General features: G+C 42.6%; 1 protein-coding gene across 1 annotated transcript in view; it reads right to left on the bottom strand.

Annotated features, from left to right (window-relative positions):
• Positions 1–17013, bottom strand: part of borr (borealin-related) — a 102573-nt gene extending 85560 nt beyond the window's left edge. The window contains exons 1-3 of the mRNA XM_080267537.1: positions 16875–17013; positions 6290–6592; positions 5680–5780 (exon numbers count right to left, since the gene is read on the bottom strand). Coding sequence (XP_080123663.1) covers positions 5680–5780; positions 6290–6592; positions 16875–17013 — 543 coding nt within the window. The remainder of the gene's footprint in view (positions 1–5679; positions 5781–6289; positions 6593–16874) is intronic.
• Positions 17014–23005: the final 5992 nt, after the last annotated feature.

Here is a 23005-nt window from a genome sequence, read left to right on the forward strand (position 1 = left end):
GGACATGCATTGCACCTATTTAAGACCCAAATCACACCAATAAGGGACATAAAAGACTAAAATAAATGCAAAAGAACCATAAAATGAGGTTTTAGAGGTGAGTTTATACAATATTAAACATTCTGGGTACTTACAAGTCCCTTGCTCTTGGACTGGTTTGAACCGCCAGTTTGCAGTCCACAGTTAATCCTCTGCACTCTAAATTCTAATTTCTTAACACTGCACAACACTGTAAATTCCTGTGTGTTCTAGTGGCAAGGTATTGCAGTTTATTCACTGTTTATTCACAAACTACAAGCACCTGTGGCTTGCACTGTTATGAGTATCTGCTCTCCATCGGAGTTAAGCTGTGACTGTTGATGTTGGTGGGGTAACACAGTTGCCAGATCGCAACAGCCACATTACCAATCTCCTCAACTTTCATTGTCAAATATAACTTTTCATTACCAAATTCGTTAAGCTAGCATATATTCTTCACTAATTATATATACAAGTGGAAATACATGTAATCACTCTCCTTATAACTAACACCATGTTGATTATTTTCACACTATGTAGGGTAGCAGATTAATCAGAGAGAGCAAACAATCCACCATCTCCATCCTGTGTATCCTCATACATGTGAAAAATCCATTTGGTAATGCATTATTCTAATTCATTACCAAACGAATTTTTCATTACCAAATTGGCCCACACTTGGTAATGAAAAATACCAAATGGCAACCTGACAGGGGAGGGGGGAGGGGGAGGAAGGAAGGGGTGAAGGGACCATGGTGTAACAGCTGTTTGGCACCAGGCGGGAATTTCAAATTATGGGAGGGAGAAAAGTCAGATTTTTTTCAAATTTTTTGCGGTTTTTGGCCCATTTTGGGAATATTGGATCCCAGGAGGATTATGTCCGGTTAGTGGGGATGTTCGGATATTGGGCGTTCGGATATTAGAGGGATTACTGTATAAATAAGGTAAATAAAATAGAGAATGTGAATAGAAATATAAATAAGTAGTAATATAAGAATACGAGTATATATACTAGGAGTAATGAAAGTGAAAGTGAAAGTAATGAAAATGAAAGTGACAGCTTCGCTCTCTATGCTAGTATACACGAGAAAGTGAATGCCTGGAGTGAAAATAAACTACTAGTACTGAAAGAAACTTATAGATAAATATTGTAAAGTAGTAATATAAGAATACGAGTATATATACTAAGAGTAATGAAATTGAAAGTGAATGTGAAAGTAATGAAAATGAAAGTGACAGCTTCGCTCTCTAAGCTAGTATACACGAGAAAGTGAATGCCTGGAGTGAAAATAAACTACTAGTACTGAAAGAAACTTATAGATAAATATTGAATATATAAATCAGTGTAATAAAGTACTAGGAATATAAAGTGTGAGTGTGTTTATAAATAATAAATGACAGCTCCGCCTCAGAATACCATCGGGGAACCAGCACGGGAGGAATGCTCGTAATTTACATTGCTTTCACAGTGTTTTTTTTTTGGAGTATGGATTCCAAACTACTTGAAATTCATAGAATCGTGTTTGTAGTTATAATATCAGGCAGTGGTAACCATATTACGGAGTGTCAGGAAGTGTAAAGTGGAGACTTCGTTAGCCAACTTCAGAAGTCTCCACAAGTCCTACGGTAGTCGACGAAGGCTCAACAAACATCCCAGGGGAAAGCTGAAGGTATGTGCCATAGGCATATGTAATTATAATATTCTGGGACTAATAACTGATTTTTGGCAAATATTTTTAAAAAGTCAGTCGGAACGCGAATATCTCCACGTGAGGTTCACGGACCGCCTCCGACATGCCTGCGCTTAAGGGGTTAAATACCTATACTGTTGTGTGAAACTGTGAATCATAGTAATGTCATATACCATAATATAAATAATACAAATACAACACGTATATGTAACGTAACATGAATTGTTTATATTTATCATAAACGGAAACTAAAATATCACTGATGACAACCCACCATTCCAGTGGTCCTATATTATTTAATTTCTGCTACATTTAGTGCAAGTTAGGTTTTTAAGACATAGTTTGCTCAGACTGTAAATTAAGCCTAGTGGGTATCTTGACTTATTCAATCTCTATGTGGGCAGAAAAGTAATGTTGAGTAAATACTGGGATTCAACATTTTGCTCACTCCCTTCACGCATGCGCACACAGCCTGTGGATATTTGATTTAAATAATATGTTTTAACGATTTTTGTAAGGAATTGCATATGCTACTCTTAATAAATAATGTATATTTAATTTATTATTATATACTATTAGTAATAATTTAAAAAATATTAAAATACACTATCTCTGTTGAAGCATTTTAAGAAATGCTACTACCCTCCATCCCTTCTGCCTCCCCCAGAACCCTCGCGACTCGCCCGAGCCTCCCCCATCCCTTGTCCAGACATACGGGAAGCTTCCAATACCATGTGTCCCTTGGATTGCACGGTGCGCAATCCACAGGACAGGTGCTCACCTGCCTTTTCATGTGCAAAAGCGCAATATTGTGCATGGTCTCGTGCGGTGCGCAATGCACAAACGATATTCATCGAAGCGCAATGGTGTACAATTGCGCTTTGCACAAGTGTTCGCGCACCCGCCCAGCACTGACCAAGTCATTAGTCCGGATTGCATGAACAGTTTTTAAACTGTTTTGGCTACCATTGCAGTACTGTACTGCATTATAACTTCACTACATTAATCAAGTGGTATAACAATACTGTACTGTACACTGATAAACATGTCTTTTATTTACCTTACTGTGGTGAACATAGCTGAAGTGGTCAGGCAGTCCGGACTGCTTCTGGCTTTATCGGACTTTTTCCGATATATAGTAATTTAGTCAAGTAGCTCCAAGAGTCCAGTAAAAGCGAATTCCGGACTACTGGCATTTCTTTGGAGGGTCCACAGGCCATACTGGGGCGACAGGGCATGTTAAGATAATAAGTTTGTGATCGGAGGAGCCCAACGGAGAAGAAAGATTAACAGTGTAAGCAGAAGGATTAGTTGTAAGGAAAAGGTCAAGTATGTGACGGTTGATTGTTTCACCCGGTTCGTAATACAGTAAAACCTCGATATAACAGACTTCAGTAGACCGGAATTCGCTTTTATAGGACTCGAGGAGCTACCAGACTAAATTCCTATATATTGGAAAAAGTCTGATACAGCCAGAAGCAGTCCGGACTGCCTGACCACTTCAGCTATGTTCACCGCAATAAGGTAAATAAAAGACATGTTTATCAGAGTACAGTACAGTATTATTATATATATTATACCATCAGATTAATGTAGTGAAGTTATAATACAGTACAGTGCCATGGTGGTAGTCAAAACAGTTTCAAAACCATTCATACGATCCGGACTAATGTCTTATATATTGGAAAAAGTCTGGATTAGCAGGAGGAAATTCGGATGATGCTTTTATCAAAATTTTGCATTTTTTTGGAATGGTTTGGGCCCCAATTAGTCCATAATAGTGAGGTCTTACTGTACTGGTTCCACTGCATGACAAATTGGCTAGTACCGTTGCCCATCCATCTATCTATCTATTGCCAGACGCTTTAATCCTGTACGGGGTGGCCACAAACAAATAGCCTCCACGTCATCCTGTCCCCCACCATTTCACTGCCCCACTCCCAACTCACCCCCCCCTCTCTCATATACCTCTCCACTCCACCCCTTCATCTCATCCTCGGCCTCCCCCTCCCTCTCCACCTCACTCACATACACACTCCTCGTCAGTCTATCACCCCCCATCCTCTCCACATGGCCAAACCACCTCAGTGTATTCCTCCTAACGCTGCCTATCACATCCACATCCACACCACAACACTCCTTTATATCCTCATTTGTCAGCCTGTCTCTCCATGTGACTCCACAGGCTCCTCTTAACTAACTCATTTCCACTGCTCTCACTCTTGACTCATGTCCTTCCAACAACGTCCAAGCTTCACTTCCATACATTAGAGTTGGTATCACAATACTGTCATGTAGTAACTTTTTCACTTCCATGCTCATGCATTTGTTAATTCTGTCATTTGTCCTTTCACAGCTACAGAGGTCATTCTTAAAGATAATGGGTCAGAGTTTAACAACTCCTTGCTGGAAGAAATTTGTCGTCACTATAAAATTAATACTGTATAATCAAAATAAGTTTTTTACAAATCAAAACCCATCACAAAACCTGGGGTAGGCCTACAATGGGCGGGATAGGATGGTATTTCTACCCCATCACTATTACGAGATATCACATATAGGGGTATAGTAAATCAGGGTTTGCCCGTACAAGAAAATGCCTGGCTCTGTATTATCTCCATCCTACAGTCATCACAAAAAACATGAATGAGCCTGATGATGATGATGATAATGATTAAGAACAAGATGGTTATCACTAACAGCAAACAGCTAAACTCTTGAATCTGGTGATGTAATCTGTTAGTTTACATTTACTTGCTATTTCTAGATTATTTTATTCAGTTGGGTGGGAACCTTTGATGGTGAACAGATTAAAGGTTATATCTACCACACCAGCTCAAAGTCTTTACTGCTCTTAATAAAACTGCCAGGTAGAATCAAATTAAACAGTACATCCCCAAGCTGAACTGGTGAAGAATATGAAACTTTAATTCCTAAATAAATGAAAATGTTGATACAGTATGCAAAGTATGTATGCAGGATAAGTCTCCACTGTACTTAATCTGCTAGTCCAATTCACAAAAATATTGGGAAATTAGACCATCATCCACTCACTTGATATAGTGCTGCCTACTTCTTCCTTAGTCTTTATCATTCTTTTTCTGTGCCTGCCCTCCTCTCTTCCTATTTCTCCCATCTTTCCTGTCCCTTCTTATTGCTTTTCTTTCCTTTACATGTGGCTTTACATTGAGTGACAAGCCAAATGGTTTCCTGTAAGACCAAGAAACCATTTACAACACTGGGTGGTAACCATATAACCAAACCATACATACTCCCTACGTGTCAACAAGTGGGTTGGTGGAGGGTTAGTGCCCCTCCCCGTAAAACAAATAACTCAAAGTCAAATGGACACCCCTTACAGGATTATGGCGTCTGACAATAGACAGATAGATAGGTCTGATTCATGATGATGACCTTCATCCAATCATTCATTCATTCACTTATTCATCCATCATCCAATCTTAGGTCACCCCATGAGGAGCATAGGAACCAACCCAGGGCTAGGCAAGTTGGTCCTGACCTTTAAGATGAGGTGATCAGCCTCACTTATCGCAGAGTGGCATTATATAAGCAACAAACCCCAACCACCCATTGGATGTAAACCTGTAAAGGCTCAATCCGGTTGGAGTGCCTTAATTGCCTACAAAACCATCAGGTGCCATAATTCATAAAAAATAATAATAATAATACATGCTTGCATGTGTCGGGAATGTTTACCTAATGGCAGATCTCTGTACCAGATGATCCGTAGCATCACCTGTGTTTAATCCCTTGACTCGGCATTAGTTTTTAAGGGCTTCATCCCATATCCTCTAAGTTTTATTCCTTGGTGCTGTACCACCTACATTCATACTCAAATACCGGGTATTTTTTTACTCAGGTTTCATCCCCTACTCTCTCCACATGTCCAAACCACATCACTCTCCCTTTACTTAACATATCAACAATGATGAATATAATGGATCTGTACCATTTTCCTGGAGCGCTGTACCCTGGCAGTGGAAGGCGGTGGCAGCATGTTGTTGGTCTGGCTGATACCCAACACTGTCTGCTGTCTGGTGCTACGCGTGCCTGCACAACATCAACACACTTAATATACAAGTATACTATACAGTACCAAACACTTAGTGAAAAAAAGCATGGCAGGTTCTGGACGAAAAAATCTGACACCAGATGACAGACACTGTACTATGTAATGTCTGCTACTTTGGTTACACATTAGTGGCCCTGCTGTTTTACAGGAAGCAGTACACTACCATATACTGCTTGCTAGTGTACCAGTGACATTCAGATTCATCCAAAGTTCAGTAAGTATGAAGTGTACAGTATAATGGTACAAGTACTGTAGACCTTGCTATACGTCAAGGATGTATTCAAAATTTTCAAAAATTTTTCAATACAACTACGTCTGTAAATTGGGAGAAACCAGCATATAATCTAAACAGCCAGCATCAGGATTGATAGATATCATCATCATCATTATTGTTCATACCATTTTAATTAAAAACTAGGGGGGGGGGTGAACTTTGCTGTTACAGTATACAGATATATAAGCTCAAGACTGTGGAAGTCAGACTCACTTCTGGTGACTGATGGCATTGGAGTGGGTTCACTCATCTCATCAGGATGTAGCAGCAGCTTTGGTTTGCGCCCACGTTTCTTGGTGGTGGCAGTTTCAAGCACAGTTTCAGCAGTATTTAACAAGGAGGCCATACTGTTTCTCAATGCCAAACTCTTCTTCTCTTCCTCCTCCGCTTCACACTGTTGCCATGGTTTGTTACGCACAGCGGCTGGGTAGCGCATGAGGTCTGTTCGATACAGCTGGCGGATTGACTGGAGGACTGTCTCAATTTCATCTTCCATGATCTTCACTCGACGCTCAACTGGGATTAAAAATAAATAATTAAACATAAGTGACTATGCGGGTGTCCTCAAGGAAAGACAAACTATGAAAATGAAATACGAACAACAAACTCTATACTACCCTCTTTGAGGTGCAGGGCTCTGAGGTTATGCAAACCAGCCAAGTATATTTAAGGGTAGATAATCAATACACCAGTACATACTTTCCTGGCACAAAACTGATACTGCTCCAATCACTTTGGGAGGATCAAATCCACCGGTACTGAAGGCTGTCACTCCAGCTGTGACATTCTAACCATTAGATCACCTATAGATAGATAGATAGATAGATAGATAGATAGATATGAGGTGCTACCCAAAAGATCCAGTAATTTCAATATTATAGGAAAATAAGTTACCTTACCTCCTAGTTCTCACTGTCGCCTTCAAAGTACTGTAGTCCCCTTGGGCAGGTATACAGTGGTCCCAGTGTTTTTTCCATGCGTCCATGCATCCCTGGAAGGCTTCAGGTATGATGGTCTTGAGCACCTCCTGCGATTCTGTCTGGATGTCCTCAATCGAGTCAAATTGACGTCCTTTCAGTCGTAATTTCAGCTTGGGAAATAGGAAAAAGTCGCATGGGACAACGTCTGGTGAATAGGGTGGGTGGGGAATGACTTCTGTGTTATCGGATGCCAGGAACTGCCGGACAACAATTGATGTGAGGGCGGAGGCGTTGTCATGATGCAGGACCCAGTCCTTGTTCTTCCACTGTTCTGGATGTTTGAGGCAGATGTTCTCCCTCAGATGCTGCAAAACTTCACAATAAAACTTTTTGCTGACAAACTGACCAAGTGGGCCAAATTCCTTGTGAACAATCCCTTGGATATCAAAGAAAACACTGGAAGAACATGCCCAAGGGGACTACTTCGAAGACGACAGTGAGAACTAGGAGGTAAGGTAACTTATTTTCCTACAATATTCAAATTACTGGAACTTATGGGTAGCACCTCATATTTATGTGTTTATGTGTGAGTATATATATATATATGCACCTCATGTGTGTACAGTATATACAGTGAATTCTCAAATTTCGATGAACATGCGTACCGAAAAATTGCAGCGAAATTCAAATTATCGAAATTTAAAATTAACTTCTTATGGGAAAAATTAGTTTGGGTCCAGGGCCTCCAGACCTCACTATGCAAAATCATGATTTTTTGCCCACACCCCCTGTAAACTTTATGAACTATAATTGTGGTTAAGTAACTGTAGTTCTGCATTGTACTGCCATACTGTAGAGCACAATATGGATTTTTATCTTGTCAGGAAAGGTATACTTGGTGTCTAACTGCCTCTTCCTGTATTCCCTTTTCTCCTTTGGCTGCAAAGATTTAGAGGTGCCAGGCTGCTCTCATTCATTACCAATGCTACAGGAAGACCCACTCTTGCATGCCATCTACAGGTAAATTGTAATAAAAATACAACGAAAATACATACAACGAAACTGCAGTGATAAGCACGTCCAGACGTGGAAGGTACAGGCTGAATCTGCGAAGCTTGGCTGTAGAGGGCTGGCAGGACAGTCGCAAGATGGCAGCCGACAACAGAACATCCCCTTGCACACAGCTTGTTGTTGTTGTTGGCACCTACTCCCATCTGGGAGTTCTTGTCTTTAAACAAGATGGCTTTTTTTTTTTTCTCAGTCTCTGTTGTTCATTTCTATGCTGCTCCTTACTGTATATTCATAATTACTTCTCTTCGTTCAGTATTCTGCCCACTGTATTTGCTACCACTTGTAATTCATTTTGTTTTAAACAGGCTGACAAATGAGGATATAAAGAAGCATTGTGGTTTGGAGGTGGATGTGATAGGAAGCGTTAGGAGGAACACAATGAGGTGATTTGGCCATGTGGAGAGGATGGAGGGTGAGAGACTGATGAGGAGAGTGTATGTGAGTGAGGTGGAGGGGGAGAAGAGGAAGGGGGAGGCTGAGGATGAGATGGAGGGATGGAGTGGAGAGGTGTATGAGAGAGGGGGGTGTGAGTTGGGAGCAGGGCAGTGAAATGGCGGGGGACAGAGTAACATGGAGGCGTTTTGTTTGTGGCCACCCCAAACGGGATTGAGGCATCTGGCGATAGATAGTTAGATAGATTCTTTTCCTTTCATTTCTCTTGTTATATCTTTGTATCCTTCACATATGAATGAATGATGTTGCTCTTCATTCTCTTCTTGACACATGTCACGTATTAGGTTTAGCTCATACTTTTTCTTATAATTTTCCTTCACTTCTAGCATTTTGGTTCACATCAAAAATATTATCTTTGCTTGTTCTGGTTGGAGTCCAGCCCCGAGAGCATCGAAAAGTGACATAGGCAGACCACTTGAAAATGCATCGAAATTTGAATCATAGAAATCTAAACCATCGAAATTCGAGATTTCACAGTATATATATATATACATCATGAACGTTATTATTTCATAAGAATTCACTATAAGTTTAATAATTATTACTAGGTAACATGTGTTATCATACTGCATAGCATTTATATCTCTGACCACTGATTACGGAAATCTGTGACAAAATATCGGGAAAATAACTCGGTTTTGAAGAAACTCCTTTACAATGGTCTATTCATACATAATAATTGAGTACATTTGGTCTTGAAAAGATTATTTAGGTCACTGCATTGATATACAGTACCTGTCAATATAATACTGGTAAAATACTAGATTTCATTACCATCAATATGAAATTACCAGTGTCGTACACCAACCAATCACCATCACTCTTTCATGCCTTAAAGATTCAGTGGAGAGTCCTATCTACCCTCTGTACAGTACTCCACATACATTCCTCAGCAGTCCCATCTCCACTGCTCTTACTTTTGGCTTTTCACTTTCATGCCACACCATGGTCTCACATCCAAGTGTTAAAGTTTGCACTAACACTCCTTCATGTAAGCCTCGTGCAGCTGCAACACTCAAGTCTCTGTTTCTTATCAAGGTCTTCATAGCACCAGTTACTTTTCTTCCTTGTGTCACTCTACTTTCAAATTCTTTTGCACATTTTCCTCTCTTTTCTATCACTTTACCAAGGTATTTGAACTCTCTCACCAATGCCAGTCTCCCTCCATTCACTGTAACATCGCACTGGGAGTCACCTTCTCTCTCAATAACCATAACTTTACTCTTTTCTACATTTACTCTCAAGGCACGACACTCACAGACATCAGCAAAACTCTGCACTAGCCTACCAAGTTCTTGTCCAGTATTTACAAGCAGTACTTCATTGTTTTGTTTTGATTTTGAAGGCTCCAACATGCTTGCATGCATCAGCCTTGGTCACCTAATGGCAGCTCTCCATGCTGCATGATCCATGGCAGACTACCTGTTCAGTCCCTTAACCCTGAGGTCACACTTAATGACCTCGTCCCACGTCTTTCTCAGTCTACCCCTCACAACCCCACCCCCAATATTAACACTTCTCACCTTCTGCACCCAATTATCATCCCCCATCCTCACCACATGTCCAAACCATCTCAATCTACCTCTTCTCATCACAACACCAATACACTCCAGTCCCATCCTACCTCTCAACTCTTCCATCGTCAACACAGCCCCCCCAGGCCTTGCATACAGGGATGCACTGCACATCCACTTAATCACTGTCATATCTGTACATTTGAGCCTGCGACTATCCTCTTCCTTTACTGCCCAGGTCTCACTACCATACAGCATCACACTCCTAACACATGCTGCATACAAAGACCCTTTGGCACATAGGAAGAGTCCTCTCAATGTCAGGAGAGGCAACAGCTCCCTGAACTTCTTCCAACCACTTCTCACCCTAGCCACAGAGCTAGCTCCAGCCCCACCTTCAGCACATAACATGTCTCCCAAATAACAAAACTTTTCCACACACTCAAGAGATTCACCAGCAAGTTCAATCCTTTCACACCTGACAATCTCCACCTGCTCTCGCCGACACACCGCACACATAAAATCAGCATTATCTCGCAGTCTACCTCTAATACCACTACATCTCTTGTGCACCCATTTATCACAAACACTACACAAGATGGAATTACTTCCCATGCCCTTGTGGCAAACTGCACAAGGCCACTCTCCCTCTTCTTTGACTGTACTGCCCCCAACCCTAGATATCATCACTTTTGTTTTATCTGCATTTACCCTTAAGCCCTTGTGCCCCATACCATCTCTCCACTTCCTAAATCTTCCCTCCACCTCCCTTTCATTCTCTGCAATCAACAGCAAATCATCAGCATATCTCCAACAGGAGACTGTTTCTAAAGTCACGTGAGAGGTCTTCAAGTACCATGATAAATAACATGGGACTCAAACCTGACCCCTGATGCAGACAAACATTCACGGAAAACTCATCTCAAATCTCCATTCACTCTTACCAGGGTGCGAGCACCCACATACATGGCCATAACCACCCTAACCAGCCACTCCTCCAACCCAAGCATTCTCATTGCCCACTTCACCACCTCTCTAGGGACTCTGTCAAAGGTCTTCTCCAAATCAACAAAAACAAAATACAGATCCCCTTTTTTCCCAATAACTCAACCCTCGATTTGGCAGACCTTTTTTCCCGGATTTCGGATTTCCCGGACACGGGCTGAGGCTAGACAATATTATCAAATGCCAGACAAATGCCCGTACAAGTCCAGGATTCTCAACAAAAGTCCAGCCATTATTCTCTCATATAAAACTATAAGCAGTCTGCCACACAACACAGTATAATTTTTGCAAGGTTTTGACTCGATAAAGGCCATTTGTAACACACACAAGAAATTATTTTCATACATGAAATGCATCCTGGCCACCAACCTGCTTCACGTCACCAGCTCCTAACTCATAGCAATATCCCATTTGCCTTTTGCCTTTCTCAAATGCCACTATAAATAGTTTATTGCATAACAGTAAAGTTTAAAGGAGGCTTGGACACAATAAAATTCATAGGTAATAAAAAAAATATATATATTTTCTTATGAATGAAGTAAATGGGATCCATTCCTATTCACTCGGAGCACTCTTTACCTGTGTGACTGTCACATCTCCTGGCACTACATTCCTTCTCTGCACACCACCAAAACCAATCATATTTACAGCCCCTCTGCTCTCTCTATTCCCATTCATCAGGCTTTCAAAATATTCTTTCCATCTGGTCCTCACTTCATCCCTATGGGTTAATAATCTACCTCCTACATCCTTCACACTATCACATTTCTTTCCACTTTCACTTTTACATTTCCACATCTCTTTCCAGAATAACATCCAGTTCTCTGAGTAGTTTGCATTCATTTTTCTTCCTAAATCATCATTTACCTCTTCCTTTTTCCTCTTCACTAGTCTCTTTATGTGCTTCTTGCTCTCAATATATTTAGTTCTTATTTCAACTGAACCCCTGTCCTATAACCACTTTAGCCACTTCTTCCTCTTTTCCTCCACTGCTCTCTTAACCTCATCATCCCACCATGCTGTACCTTTCTTCTTTATTGTTTCTCTTGCCACACCTCACACTGCTTTAGCATTCCTAACTAAACAATCCCTATATGCATTCCACAAGCTGTCCAGATCCAATTCATTCCTATCTATCTATCTATAGCCCGGCGCTCTAATCCATTAAAGGGTGGCCGCAGACAAAACGCCTCCAAGTCGCTCTGTCACCCATCATTTGACTACCCTCCCCCCAACTCACTCCCCCCTCCCTCATATACCTCTCAACTCCATCCCTCCAACTCATCCTCGGTCTACCCCTCCCTCTCCCTCCCTCCACCTCACCTACATACACCCTCTTGGTCAGTCGTTCATTCTCCATTCTCTCCACATGCCCAAACCACCTCAGTGTATTTCTCCTAATCTTCTCAACCACATCCACATCCACCCCACAACATTCCTTCACTTCTTCATTCGTCAACTTGTCCCTCCATGTCACTCCACATGCTCCTCTCAGTAACTCATTTCCACTGCTCTCACTCTTGACTTGTTCCCCTCTTGCAAGGTCCACGCCTCGCTTCCATACGTCAGGGAAGGGATCAAAATACTATCATGCAGTGACTTCTTAACTTCCATACTCACCTCCCTATTTCTCATCACAGCTTTCAGTGAACCAACAACCTTCCTTCCCTGCTGTACCCTTTTATGCACTTCATCCCCCAAAGCTCCATCCTTACTCATCACACTACCCAAGTACTTGAATGCACTCACATTCTCCATATCCTCACCATCCAACCTCACTATACATTCTGTGACTTCATTCCTCTCAAACACCATAACTTTACTTTTGTTTACATTAACTTTCAGCTTCCTCCTCCTATACACTGTCCCAAATTCATTCACCAAACCTTGCAACTCCCATTCATCTTCACTCAACAATACTGTATCATCAGCAAACAGCAATACCGGAATCTTCCAAATCTCACCCTCATTCATTAGAGCCACCCCCACATCCACTGCCCTACCTTGCACCTCCTTTACAACCCCATCCATGTATATATTAAACAGCCATGGAGTCATCACACAACTCTGTTTCAGTCCTACATTGGGATCAAAGAACTCACTCAGCTCACCATCCACTTGCACCGTAGCCCTAGCTCCTTCGTACATACTCTTCACAGTATTCAACAATTTCCCCTCCACTCCATATATTCTTAATACCTTCCATATACCTTGCCTATCTATTCTGTCATAAGCTTTCTCCAGGTCCATGAAGGCAGCATACACTTTCTTTCCCTTCTCTAGATACTTCTATATTAAACATTGTAGAACAAATATCTGACCTACACACCCTTTTCCCTTCCTAAATCCCCCTTGTTCTTCTCCAACTAGCTCCTCTGTCATATGCCTAACCCTATCAATAAGTATTCTACCATATATTTTACCAGTCACACTAAGAAGGCAAATACCCCTATGGTTACCACATACTTCTCTCTCCCCTTTTCCTTTGTATAAAGGAACAATTATACCTGATTTCCAGTCCTCTGGAACCCTTCCCTCTTCCCAAGCCAATCTACACAACTTCCATATCCACTCCACAACAATCTCACCCCCATACCTCAGCATTTCACCACACACTCCGTCAATTCCTGGGGCCTTTCCCAACTTGATCTTCTTCATGGCTTCCACTACTTCTGCCCTACTGATCTCTTCCTCCCTCCTCTCATCTCTTCTTCTCCCAGCCATTCCCCAACCACTTATACTCGCACTGCTCTCACTTTCTACATTCAACAAATCCTCAAAGTGCTCCTTCCAGCTCCTCAATTTCTCTCTCTTCTCCACCAACAATCTATTATTCATATCTTTCACTTCCCTACTATTTCCCCTTTCACACTGCCTTACTTTCTTTACCTCCTTCCAAAACAATTTCTTACTCTCCCTCCATTTCATACTCAGATTCCTCCCAAACTCCTCATCCACTTTCTTCTTACTCTCCTTCACCAGTCTCTTCACCTCCCTTCTCCTGCTTACATATACCTCCCTCTTCTCTCTCTCATCTTCTCCCCTACCTCTGCTCGCTAACCATTCACTATATGCCTTCTTCTTTTGTTCCACAGCTCGTTTCACCTCATCATTCCACCATGCTATCCCTTGCACACCCTTGCATCTCCTCCTCACTCCACAAACCACCTCACACGAAGCACCTATCTCTTCCGTGAATATCTTACATACATCTTCCACCCCTTCCATCTGCTCTAGGTCATACCTTCCCAATCTTTCTTCCACTATGCTCTTATACTCTGCCATTTTCTCACTCTCTTGCAATTTCTCCACTCTCGTCAGAGGAGCAGTTTCCTCCTGTCTTCCCCTTTGTCTCCTCAACCATTATCTTTGTAGCTTTACCTTGGCCATCACTAAGTGATGGTCAGAGACTCCATTCCCCCACCCTCTCCACACTATTGCATCCAACACTTGTCTTCTCATTCGCTCATCCACACACACATAGTCTATCATTGCCTTTCGTTCAACAAGCTCACCATCCATCCTCCTCATTACTCTCCATGTATACCGGTGGATCATCTCATGACGAAAGTAGGTGTTGGCTATTGCCAACTCCTTACCAGCACAGATGTCCACCAAAGCACTACCATTCCCATCAACTTCAGCTGGCACACCCCACTGACCAACCACTCGTCCATTCCCAACTTTGCCATTCATGTCTCCAATCAAAAACACTCTCTCGCTCCTCTCAAATTTGTCCATACATGCTTCTACTCTCGCCCAAAACTCATCTTTCACTCTTGCCACTCGGTCCTCTGTCGGAGCATACACACATACAATCGCCCACGCTTGTATACCTAGTTTCATCCTCACCCATACAATCCTTGCACCCACTGTTCCATACTGTCTTATATTCTCTTTCCACTTCTTGCTTATCATCAGACATACTCCCTCTCTTGCCCTCTCATTCTCATTAACTCCCGCATATATACCTAAACTATAGTCCCATTCTCTCACCCTTTCACCTTTCCATTTAGTTTCAGTCAATCCACATATATCCACTCTTGCATCCTCACGCACCTGAACAATCTCTCTCTCTTTCACTTCATCATTCATTCCTCTCACATTACAAGTTCCCACCCTAAGAATGTCCTTTGTCCATTCCATAGTCGTCAATGTATGGTCCGTCCAGGTCCAAGGCGCTTTATTTGCTTGTTTAGTTAGTTCTTTTTACGAGGTGGGGCAGTAACCCACCACCAACCCTTTTAGTCGCCTCATACGACAAGCAGGGATACTGGGGGAGTATTCTTGAAACCCCCCTACCCCCTGTAATCATCTGCCAATTCTTTGATCCTTAGCTTCTCAACTTTCAGTCTTTCTTCCTGACTGCTCCTCTCTCTCTTGATCCACCTCACTCCTCTCAGCTTGATCTTGCATACCACAATCACATGATCCGACAGACCTCCACATCGTCATCTCATGTCCCTCGTATCAGCAACCATTCCCATCAATCACCTCTCTATGAGCACGTAATCTGTCAGGCTTCTTTCAACACGATCCCCAATCCCTCTATACCATATTTATGAGCATCTTTGTGTTTGAAATAGGAGGTACAAATGCACAACCTTCTTTCCTGACACATATCCTTTAGTAGCTTCCCATTATAATTTTCTCCTAGTAATCCATTACAACCCATCATGTTATCCTCAGGACCATTCATATCAACCATTACAATCACTTTATAGCTCCTGGGCATTTCTCCCACTAATTCATCCAGCTCATCCCAAAACCTGTCTTTCTCACTCGTCCTCACACGGTGCATACGCTACAATAACCGCCACTTTCACTTTCTCAAACTTGAACTTGACATACATACACCTCAAGCTGAGACATTTGTAGTCTCTCATTCCACTCTGCCACACCTCATTCATCAACAAAGCAACTTCTTCCTTGCATCTTCCTCGCCCAGTCATGCCCGATCTGACACATTTCACGCCCTCCCACTCCTCCACTTCACACTGTTTCATCTTCGTTTCACACAATGCCATCACCACATACCTCGCACTCTTGAACATACTCACCACTTCCACCCTTTTCCTCTCCTCATTCACATCTCTCATATTCCACATGGCCATGCGAATCTGCTCATTTGGTTGGGGCCCTGGGCAGGCTTTTAATTCAACCTTATTTATTCCCTGATTCACTTAGTCCAGTCTCCCTGCCCTTCAAATCACTGACTCCAGATCTTCCAACACCACTCACTTGCATTCCACACAAATCCCTCTCCACAAACATTCTGTCTCAATTATCATAACCTCTCATGACTGAAGAAGGTTTGCACATGGGTTATTAAGGCAGACAATAAATTTTTGGAGAGTCCCAATCTTCCTCCAATACATGACCCACAATAGCTATGTTACATGCAGGCTTCTAGTTCTACTATAATCTTTTTACTCTTACTGGGCCCAGGATTTCGTACTTTTACAGCTTGTTTCACAGAGCACAGAGGCACGACAAAAACATTACTACACCTCCACACCCTTCCCACAGCAGTTCTTCATGACTAATAACACCGTCTGGTGCTAATCTCTGGCTAAAAAACCCAGCACTTAAGATGGGAAGATGTCAATTTTAGACCAAGATAGGGTAAATGCAGTATAGTTACTAGCTAAACAGGGAAAAGGGGGAAACAAACTTGGTCCAACAGAAGGACTAGCCCAAGAATCAAACTTAGGATCATTCAACAGTCAGCTGGATATAGCTACTGTACATACCCAGTACTGTATTGTAACAACTCATAAACCATCCCTCCCAAGCCTATCACAGTTGAGCCTCCCACCTCACCTCACTGCTTACCTTCACGATCAAAGTCTTCAAGCAGCAGTCTCAGCTTTTCCCTGGCCTCATCAGCTTCCATGTCCACTGGAACAACGGACATCTGAGGTGGTCGTGGCCGTGCCTGGCTGGGCATACGGGACTGCTTACGCCGCGGCATCGCTGGTGTATGAAACAACTTGAAACTAAATAAACACTATACTGTGTTACAGTGTTTAGCATTCATCACACATGGACAGGGATGCCTTCATGTGATGCAACCAATATACAGTAGTCAGCCAGTTACACTGACTGGTTATACAAATGTCCCTCAACTCCCTCCCTACTACCCAAGTTCACAAGGTTAGACAATGAATTTTTGGTAAACATACACTTTGCTTTAAGCAGTAGAAGCAATTTACCAAATCGGTTCGTCTTCTTCCTGATAGTATGTTATAATCTTCTGATCACTGTATATCTGGGGTGGTAAAAAAACATTTCTTGTTAAATTTGTTTCCTCAGTGTTTTGAGGTATGTTCTGCTGTGACTACTCGTCTGATTCATCAGCATAGTGATGGAAATGACTGTCCTAACAGTTTAACTAAATCTAACCTAACCTAGTCTACCTCATTATTTAACTTTACCTTATCTACCCTAACCAGCTACTTGCTGGGTCAGTGGCAAGCTCTCGTCTAGCATCTGTAAAGACGGAGGTTCATGCCATGATCAGGATGCAAAAGACGAAGCGGGTGGTTACTCTTCCCCGAGCAAGAGGATGGGATAATAACAAAGACCCCAGTGGAGAGATGCAGCAGAGGCCTTATTGGGCTATCCTTGGTTGCATAACTGAATAGACTTATTATTATACCTCCAGCTGGGATATGCAAAACAAAACTGGTACCAGTATTATTTTACAAGGAAGAAAGATTGCTGGTTCCTTGAAAGTAATGATGAGGAACAGGAAAGTGAGCCTGGAAGTGAAAAAGTTACTACATGACAGTGTTGTGATACCAACTCTGAATGTATGGAAGTGAAGCTTGAACTGTGTTGGAGGGACAGAAGTCATGTGAGAGCAGTGGAAATGAGTTATCTGAGAGGAGCATGTGGAGTCACATGGAGAGACAGACTGACAAATGAGGAAGTGAAGGAGCATTGTGGTATGGATATGGATGTGATACGAAGCGTTAGGAGTAACGGTAACACACTGAGGTGGTCTGGCCATGTGAAGAGGATGGAGAATGAGAGACTGATGAGGAGAGTGTATGTAAATGAGGTGGAGGGGGAGGGCAAGGATGAGATGGAGGAATGGAGTGGAGGGGTATATGAGAGAGGGGGGTGTGAGCTGGGAGCAGGCCAGTGAAATGGCGGGGGATAGGGCGACATGGAGACGATTTGTTTGTGGCCATCCCTTACGGGATTAAGGCATCTGGCAATAGATAGATAGACAGACTATTTTATAACTTGCCAACATGCAGTTCAGGGATATTACCACCATAAACGCATAGCATGATACTGTACTATACCTAAGAATGTTAATGGACCCCATAACCTATCTATCTATCTATAGCCCGACGCCCTAATCCAGCAAAGGGTGGCCGCAGACAAAACGCCTCCAAGTCGCTCTGTCACCCACCATTTGACTACCCTCCCCCCAACTCACCCCCCCTCCCTCATATACCTCTCAACTCCATCCCTCCACCTCATCCTCGGTCTACCTCTCCCTCTCCCTCCCTCCACCTCACCCACATACACCCTCTTAGTCAGTCTTTCATTCTCCATTCTCTTCACATGTCCAAACCACCTCAGTGTATTTCTCCTAATCTTCTCAACCACTCAACCACATCCACATCCACCCCACAGCATTCCTTCACTTCTTCATTCGTCAACCTGTCCCTCCACGTCACTCCACATGCTCCTCTCAAGTAACTCATTTCCACTGCTCTCACTCTTGACTTGTTTCCCTCTTGCAAGGTCCATGCCTCGCTTCCATACATCAGGATAGGGATCACAATACTATCATGCAGTGACTTCTTAACTTCCATACTCACCTCCCTATTTCTCATCACGGCTTTCAGTGTACCAACAACCTTCCTTCCCTGCTGTACCCTTTCACGCACTTCATCCCCCAAAGTTCCATCCTTACTCATCACACTACCCAAGTACTTGAATGCACTCACATTCTCCATATCCTCACCATCCAACCTCACTGCACACTCTGTGACTTCATTCCTCTCAAACACCATAAGGGGGCAGGGGGGTTTCAAGAATACTCCCCCAAGTATCCCTGCTTGTCGTACGAGGCGACTAAAAGGGTTGGTGGTGGGTTAATGCCCCACCCCGTAAAAAGAACTAACTAAAAAAGCGAACAAAGCACCTCGGACACCATAACCCCATTCGCAAATTGATATTTACTGAGATTTTAATTTAATAAAAATTTACCTAAATACCATACCTTGAGTCTTTATTCTCCAAGTCCGTGTAAAAAATGCATGCATTAATATATGTGTTTCTCCTTCCGTGTACTGCGCATGCGTCTTCTAGGTCTGTTTCTGCCACTTATAGGCATACCGGTACGTTTGGTCATGTGATGGTATCTGCCAATCAGTTTGAAGCAAACTTTTGATTCCTTCTGGGTTGAGAATTCAAATCCTTCTTGCTATGGCTTCCAATGAAGTAGGACGTGATCTGTGCACCAGGTGTGATGTTGATTATTTACGTGTCATTAAATATTTCTACTTGGAACCTAAGGAAGCCGCTGAGTTTTTGAGAAAACACGGTGTGTTACCTTCTCACGTTACTTGCCCTGAGTGTCAGGAACCTTGCAAATTTAGAAAAAACAACTAGTGGTACTCACACTAGGCCAACCCCAGGAAGACGATGACGACCCAGACTGTATTATTTTACAACCTGCCAATATGCGGTTCAGTGATAACACCACCATAAGTGCACAGTATGATACCTAACTCTAAGGTAAGCATTCCACTGCAGCAGGTAAGGTTAGGTTTGGTTAGGTCTGTTAGGTTAGGTTAACTTGTGCAGTAAATTTTTATAGTGGATTTTGATGTGATTTGAGTGAGTTTTACCTTCATTTTTTGTCGGAAATGCTTCATTTCTCCTCCTCATCTAGTCAAAGCTGATGATTGGAAAAGAGGCAAAATGAAGACTTTCGGGCAAAAACGAAGGTCAAAACCACTCAAATCTCATCAAAAACTAGCAGAAAAATATACTGCACAACCTGGGGGGGGTGTTGGCAAGTTGTAAAAATTTATTGTGTTGGCAAGTTGTAAAAATTTATCACAAAATTCACCTTTTGGTTTCTTCCATTACATAAGAAACAAACATCTGCAGGTACAGTGCTAAGGAACATGATGGTAATAATGTGGGAGGGGGGAGTTATCAGCAGGAAAAGGTCTTTTACTGTCATGAAAACAAAAAGTACAGAAAATAAACTGAAGGAATATGAAATGAAAAGTCTTTCTGCTGCTTAAAGTACAGCGTATATTTACCAAAATCATTTTACCTACAGTACCTTTAAGCAACGTTGGGTCTGGTTAGTACTTGGATGGGTGACCGCCTGGGAACACCAGATGCTGTTGGCATCCCTACGTGTCAAGTGGGGTTGGTGGAGGATTAGTGCCCCTCCCTGTAAAAACAATTAACTCTAAGCCCTTGGCCACCCCGTGTGGGATACATGGCGTCTGGCAATGAATGAATGAAACCTTCAGGGTCCCTCCATGGAGATGCATAACAAAATAATATGGGGCTCTGTTGAGTAACTATAGAGATGCCATGTGTCCTAAGTTAAATTCCATAGTCCATCATCTATTCTCCTCAGTTTTAATTTTAGTAGATTCAGAATTACTCCATGGAGCTTCTCATCTACCAGTAGATAAGCAATTGACCTCTGCATCTAAATCCTTCAGTTCTATGCTTCTCCAAAATCCCAGGAATATAAAACTGAGAGTAAAAATAAACAAAAACTACATCATGTGGAAAGTTACTTTTAGACGACTTGATGCTAGGCCTAACTTAAGCTGAATCAATTCATCAGGAAGTACTTTTCAAACGCCCTTAAGAGGTTACTTGAGATTACCCCAAAAGTTAAGTTTGATATTAAAACTCTCTGGGGATAGCAAGCACAAAACAAATATGATTTTCAATGTCTTACATGGGTCAACAATTACCAATGAAAGGAATTGCAAGCTTTAAAAAATCATGATGATCTTGGCCACGATAGAGCTGCAGAAAGACCAAATACTTTAAGAATTGTTCTTCTTCTTAGGGAACACTGGTTTTATTTACCATTACCATATCATTAAAAAGAATGCTGCCCATATGTAGCGGTAAAAGAATAGCGCTCTTACCTCTAAATGATGAAAAGTCGGCAGGTCAATATGCGACGCTTATAAAATCCGCGAAGATTATTGTTTTGAATACAAGAAAACAAATGACAAACTAGGCGGCAAGGGAGCGTGAAGTAAAACTTTAACTTTGCAAAGAAAATAGCATAAATATTTGATAGATATATATATATATATATATATATATATATATATATATATATATATATATATATACAGTATATATATATTTTATTGTTACATCCCAGTCCCCACACTGCCACAGGCTCCAACAGCAGTAGTACAGTACAAGAAGGACGTTGCACAGTGAGCTGTTCTTCCTATGGTCAGCCTTAGGTGTACAGCACACAAGATCAGCTGAGGCAAAAATAAACACTGGTTCCTTAAAGTTCACTGTCTTTATTTTCCAAATAATTCCACTTAATTCTTTCCAACTTCACTGTTCTCACAAGCACTGGAACTATACACACTTTACTAACTGCTATTTCACTTAACGCTTAACAACACTTCAAAGTTATTACACTTAATGCTTGACACTTCACTTTTCTCAACTTCCAATGATATACAAACCTCAATAACTCGTCACTCTTTGCCACTGTTTCTATAAGTACCGAAAGTACACAATCTTCACTGACACCACACTGACACTGCACTACACCAAAACCGACTGCACTTTACACAAACTGACTTGACATCTCACTAAACTTGTAATAATCTCTACCCCATTGTTAAGCTGGATGTTTTTAGACCGACCTCTCGTTCTAACACATCTATTGTCTCAGTTCAATTCCCTTTCAATATACATACAAAGATACACTGAATATGGATGAGATAAAGTGACAGGTTAATTAATACTAGTATAATATATCACATGGGCACGGTGTTTATGCCTGAGTCAATACAGGAGAGAGTATCACACAGCCGTGGGGACACTGTTCATACGCTCGGTCTCTTTGGACTGTACGGAGTAAGTTTGTCTCTTTGGTCACACACTAGGATATTCTCTGGTTCTGGGATGCTTAGACGTATACACAGGAACAGAGACTTTTAGAGGTAGAGTTTCTGTCTCTCTGCTTTATATCACTCGCAGTCACTTTCACTGTTAAGTCTTTAGCACGACACTGGGATCTAGGGGCGTCGTCACTGGACTGCTGAGGCCTGGGTTTAACTAAGGTGGCGCCCGGGAGTGAGAGGGAGCTCTTCTGGGGAGCCCTCCTGCAGGAGGTAGGGGACAGCTCTCGGGGGTGTCGCTGCCCGGGCGCGTGTCTGGTCCGGGGTGCAGGGAGGCCCTCTTCTATTCAGGCCTCAACCTGGTAAGGGACCCTCGGGACCGGGGCTGAACAGCGTCAGGAGTTGGGCTCGCCGCTTCTTGCTCCTGGCGGAGGGCTGACGGTGAGTGGGGTCAGAGTGGTCCCGCCTTGGGGTCCTTGGCCTTCATCACAGTTCCACTCCTCCTGCCTTTGCCTGTTGGTGTGCTCTCAATAGCTGCCACTCCTAGCCGGGCACCAGATGTGGCTGCAGCAGAAGGATATACAGTGGCCATTCCTCCTCCGACACATACAGTGGCCGCCATCACGGGGCTGCAGGGGGAGACAGCTGAGGGACGTACAGTGGCCGTTCCCTCCCCAGTATGTACAGTGGCCGTTACCGCGGTGCTGCCTGGGACTGTTTCTGAAGCAGTCCCACCCCGATCCTGATGAGGGCTGGTCTGGCCGAGAAGTAGTGTGGCATTCCTGCAACGTCGTGGTTGGGCAGATTGAGGGGAAGAGGGACACAAGGTCGGGGCACCTCGGAGCCTGTCTTGCTCTGGGC

This window comes from Coenobita brevimanus, chromosome 24, assembly GCF_032717465.1.
Source record: "Coenobita brevimanus isolate Jiangsu-jjx chromosome 24, ASM3271746v2, whole genome shotgun sequence".
Taxonomy (NCBI): Eukaryota; Metazoa; Arthropoda; class Malacostraca; order Decapoda; family Coenobitidae; genus Coenobita; species Coenobita brevimanus.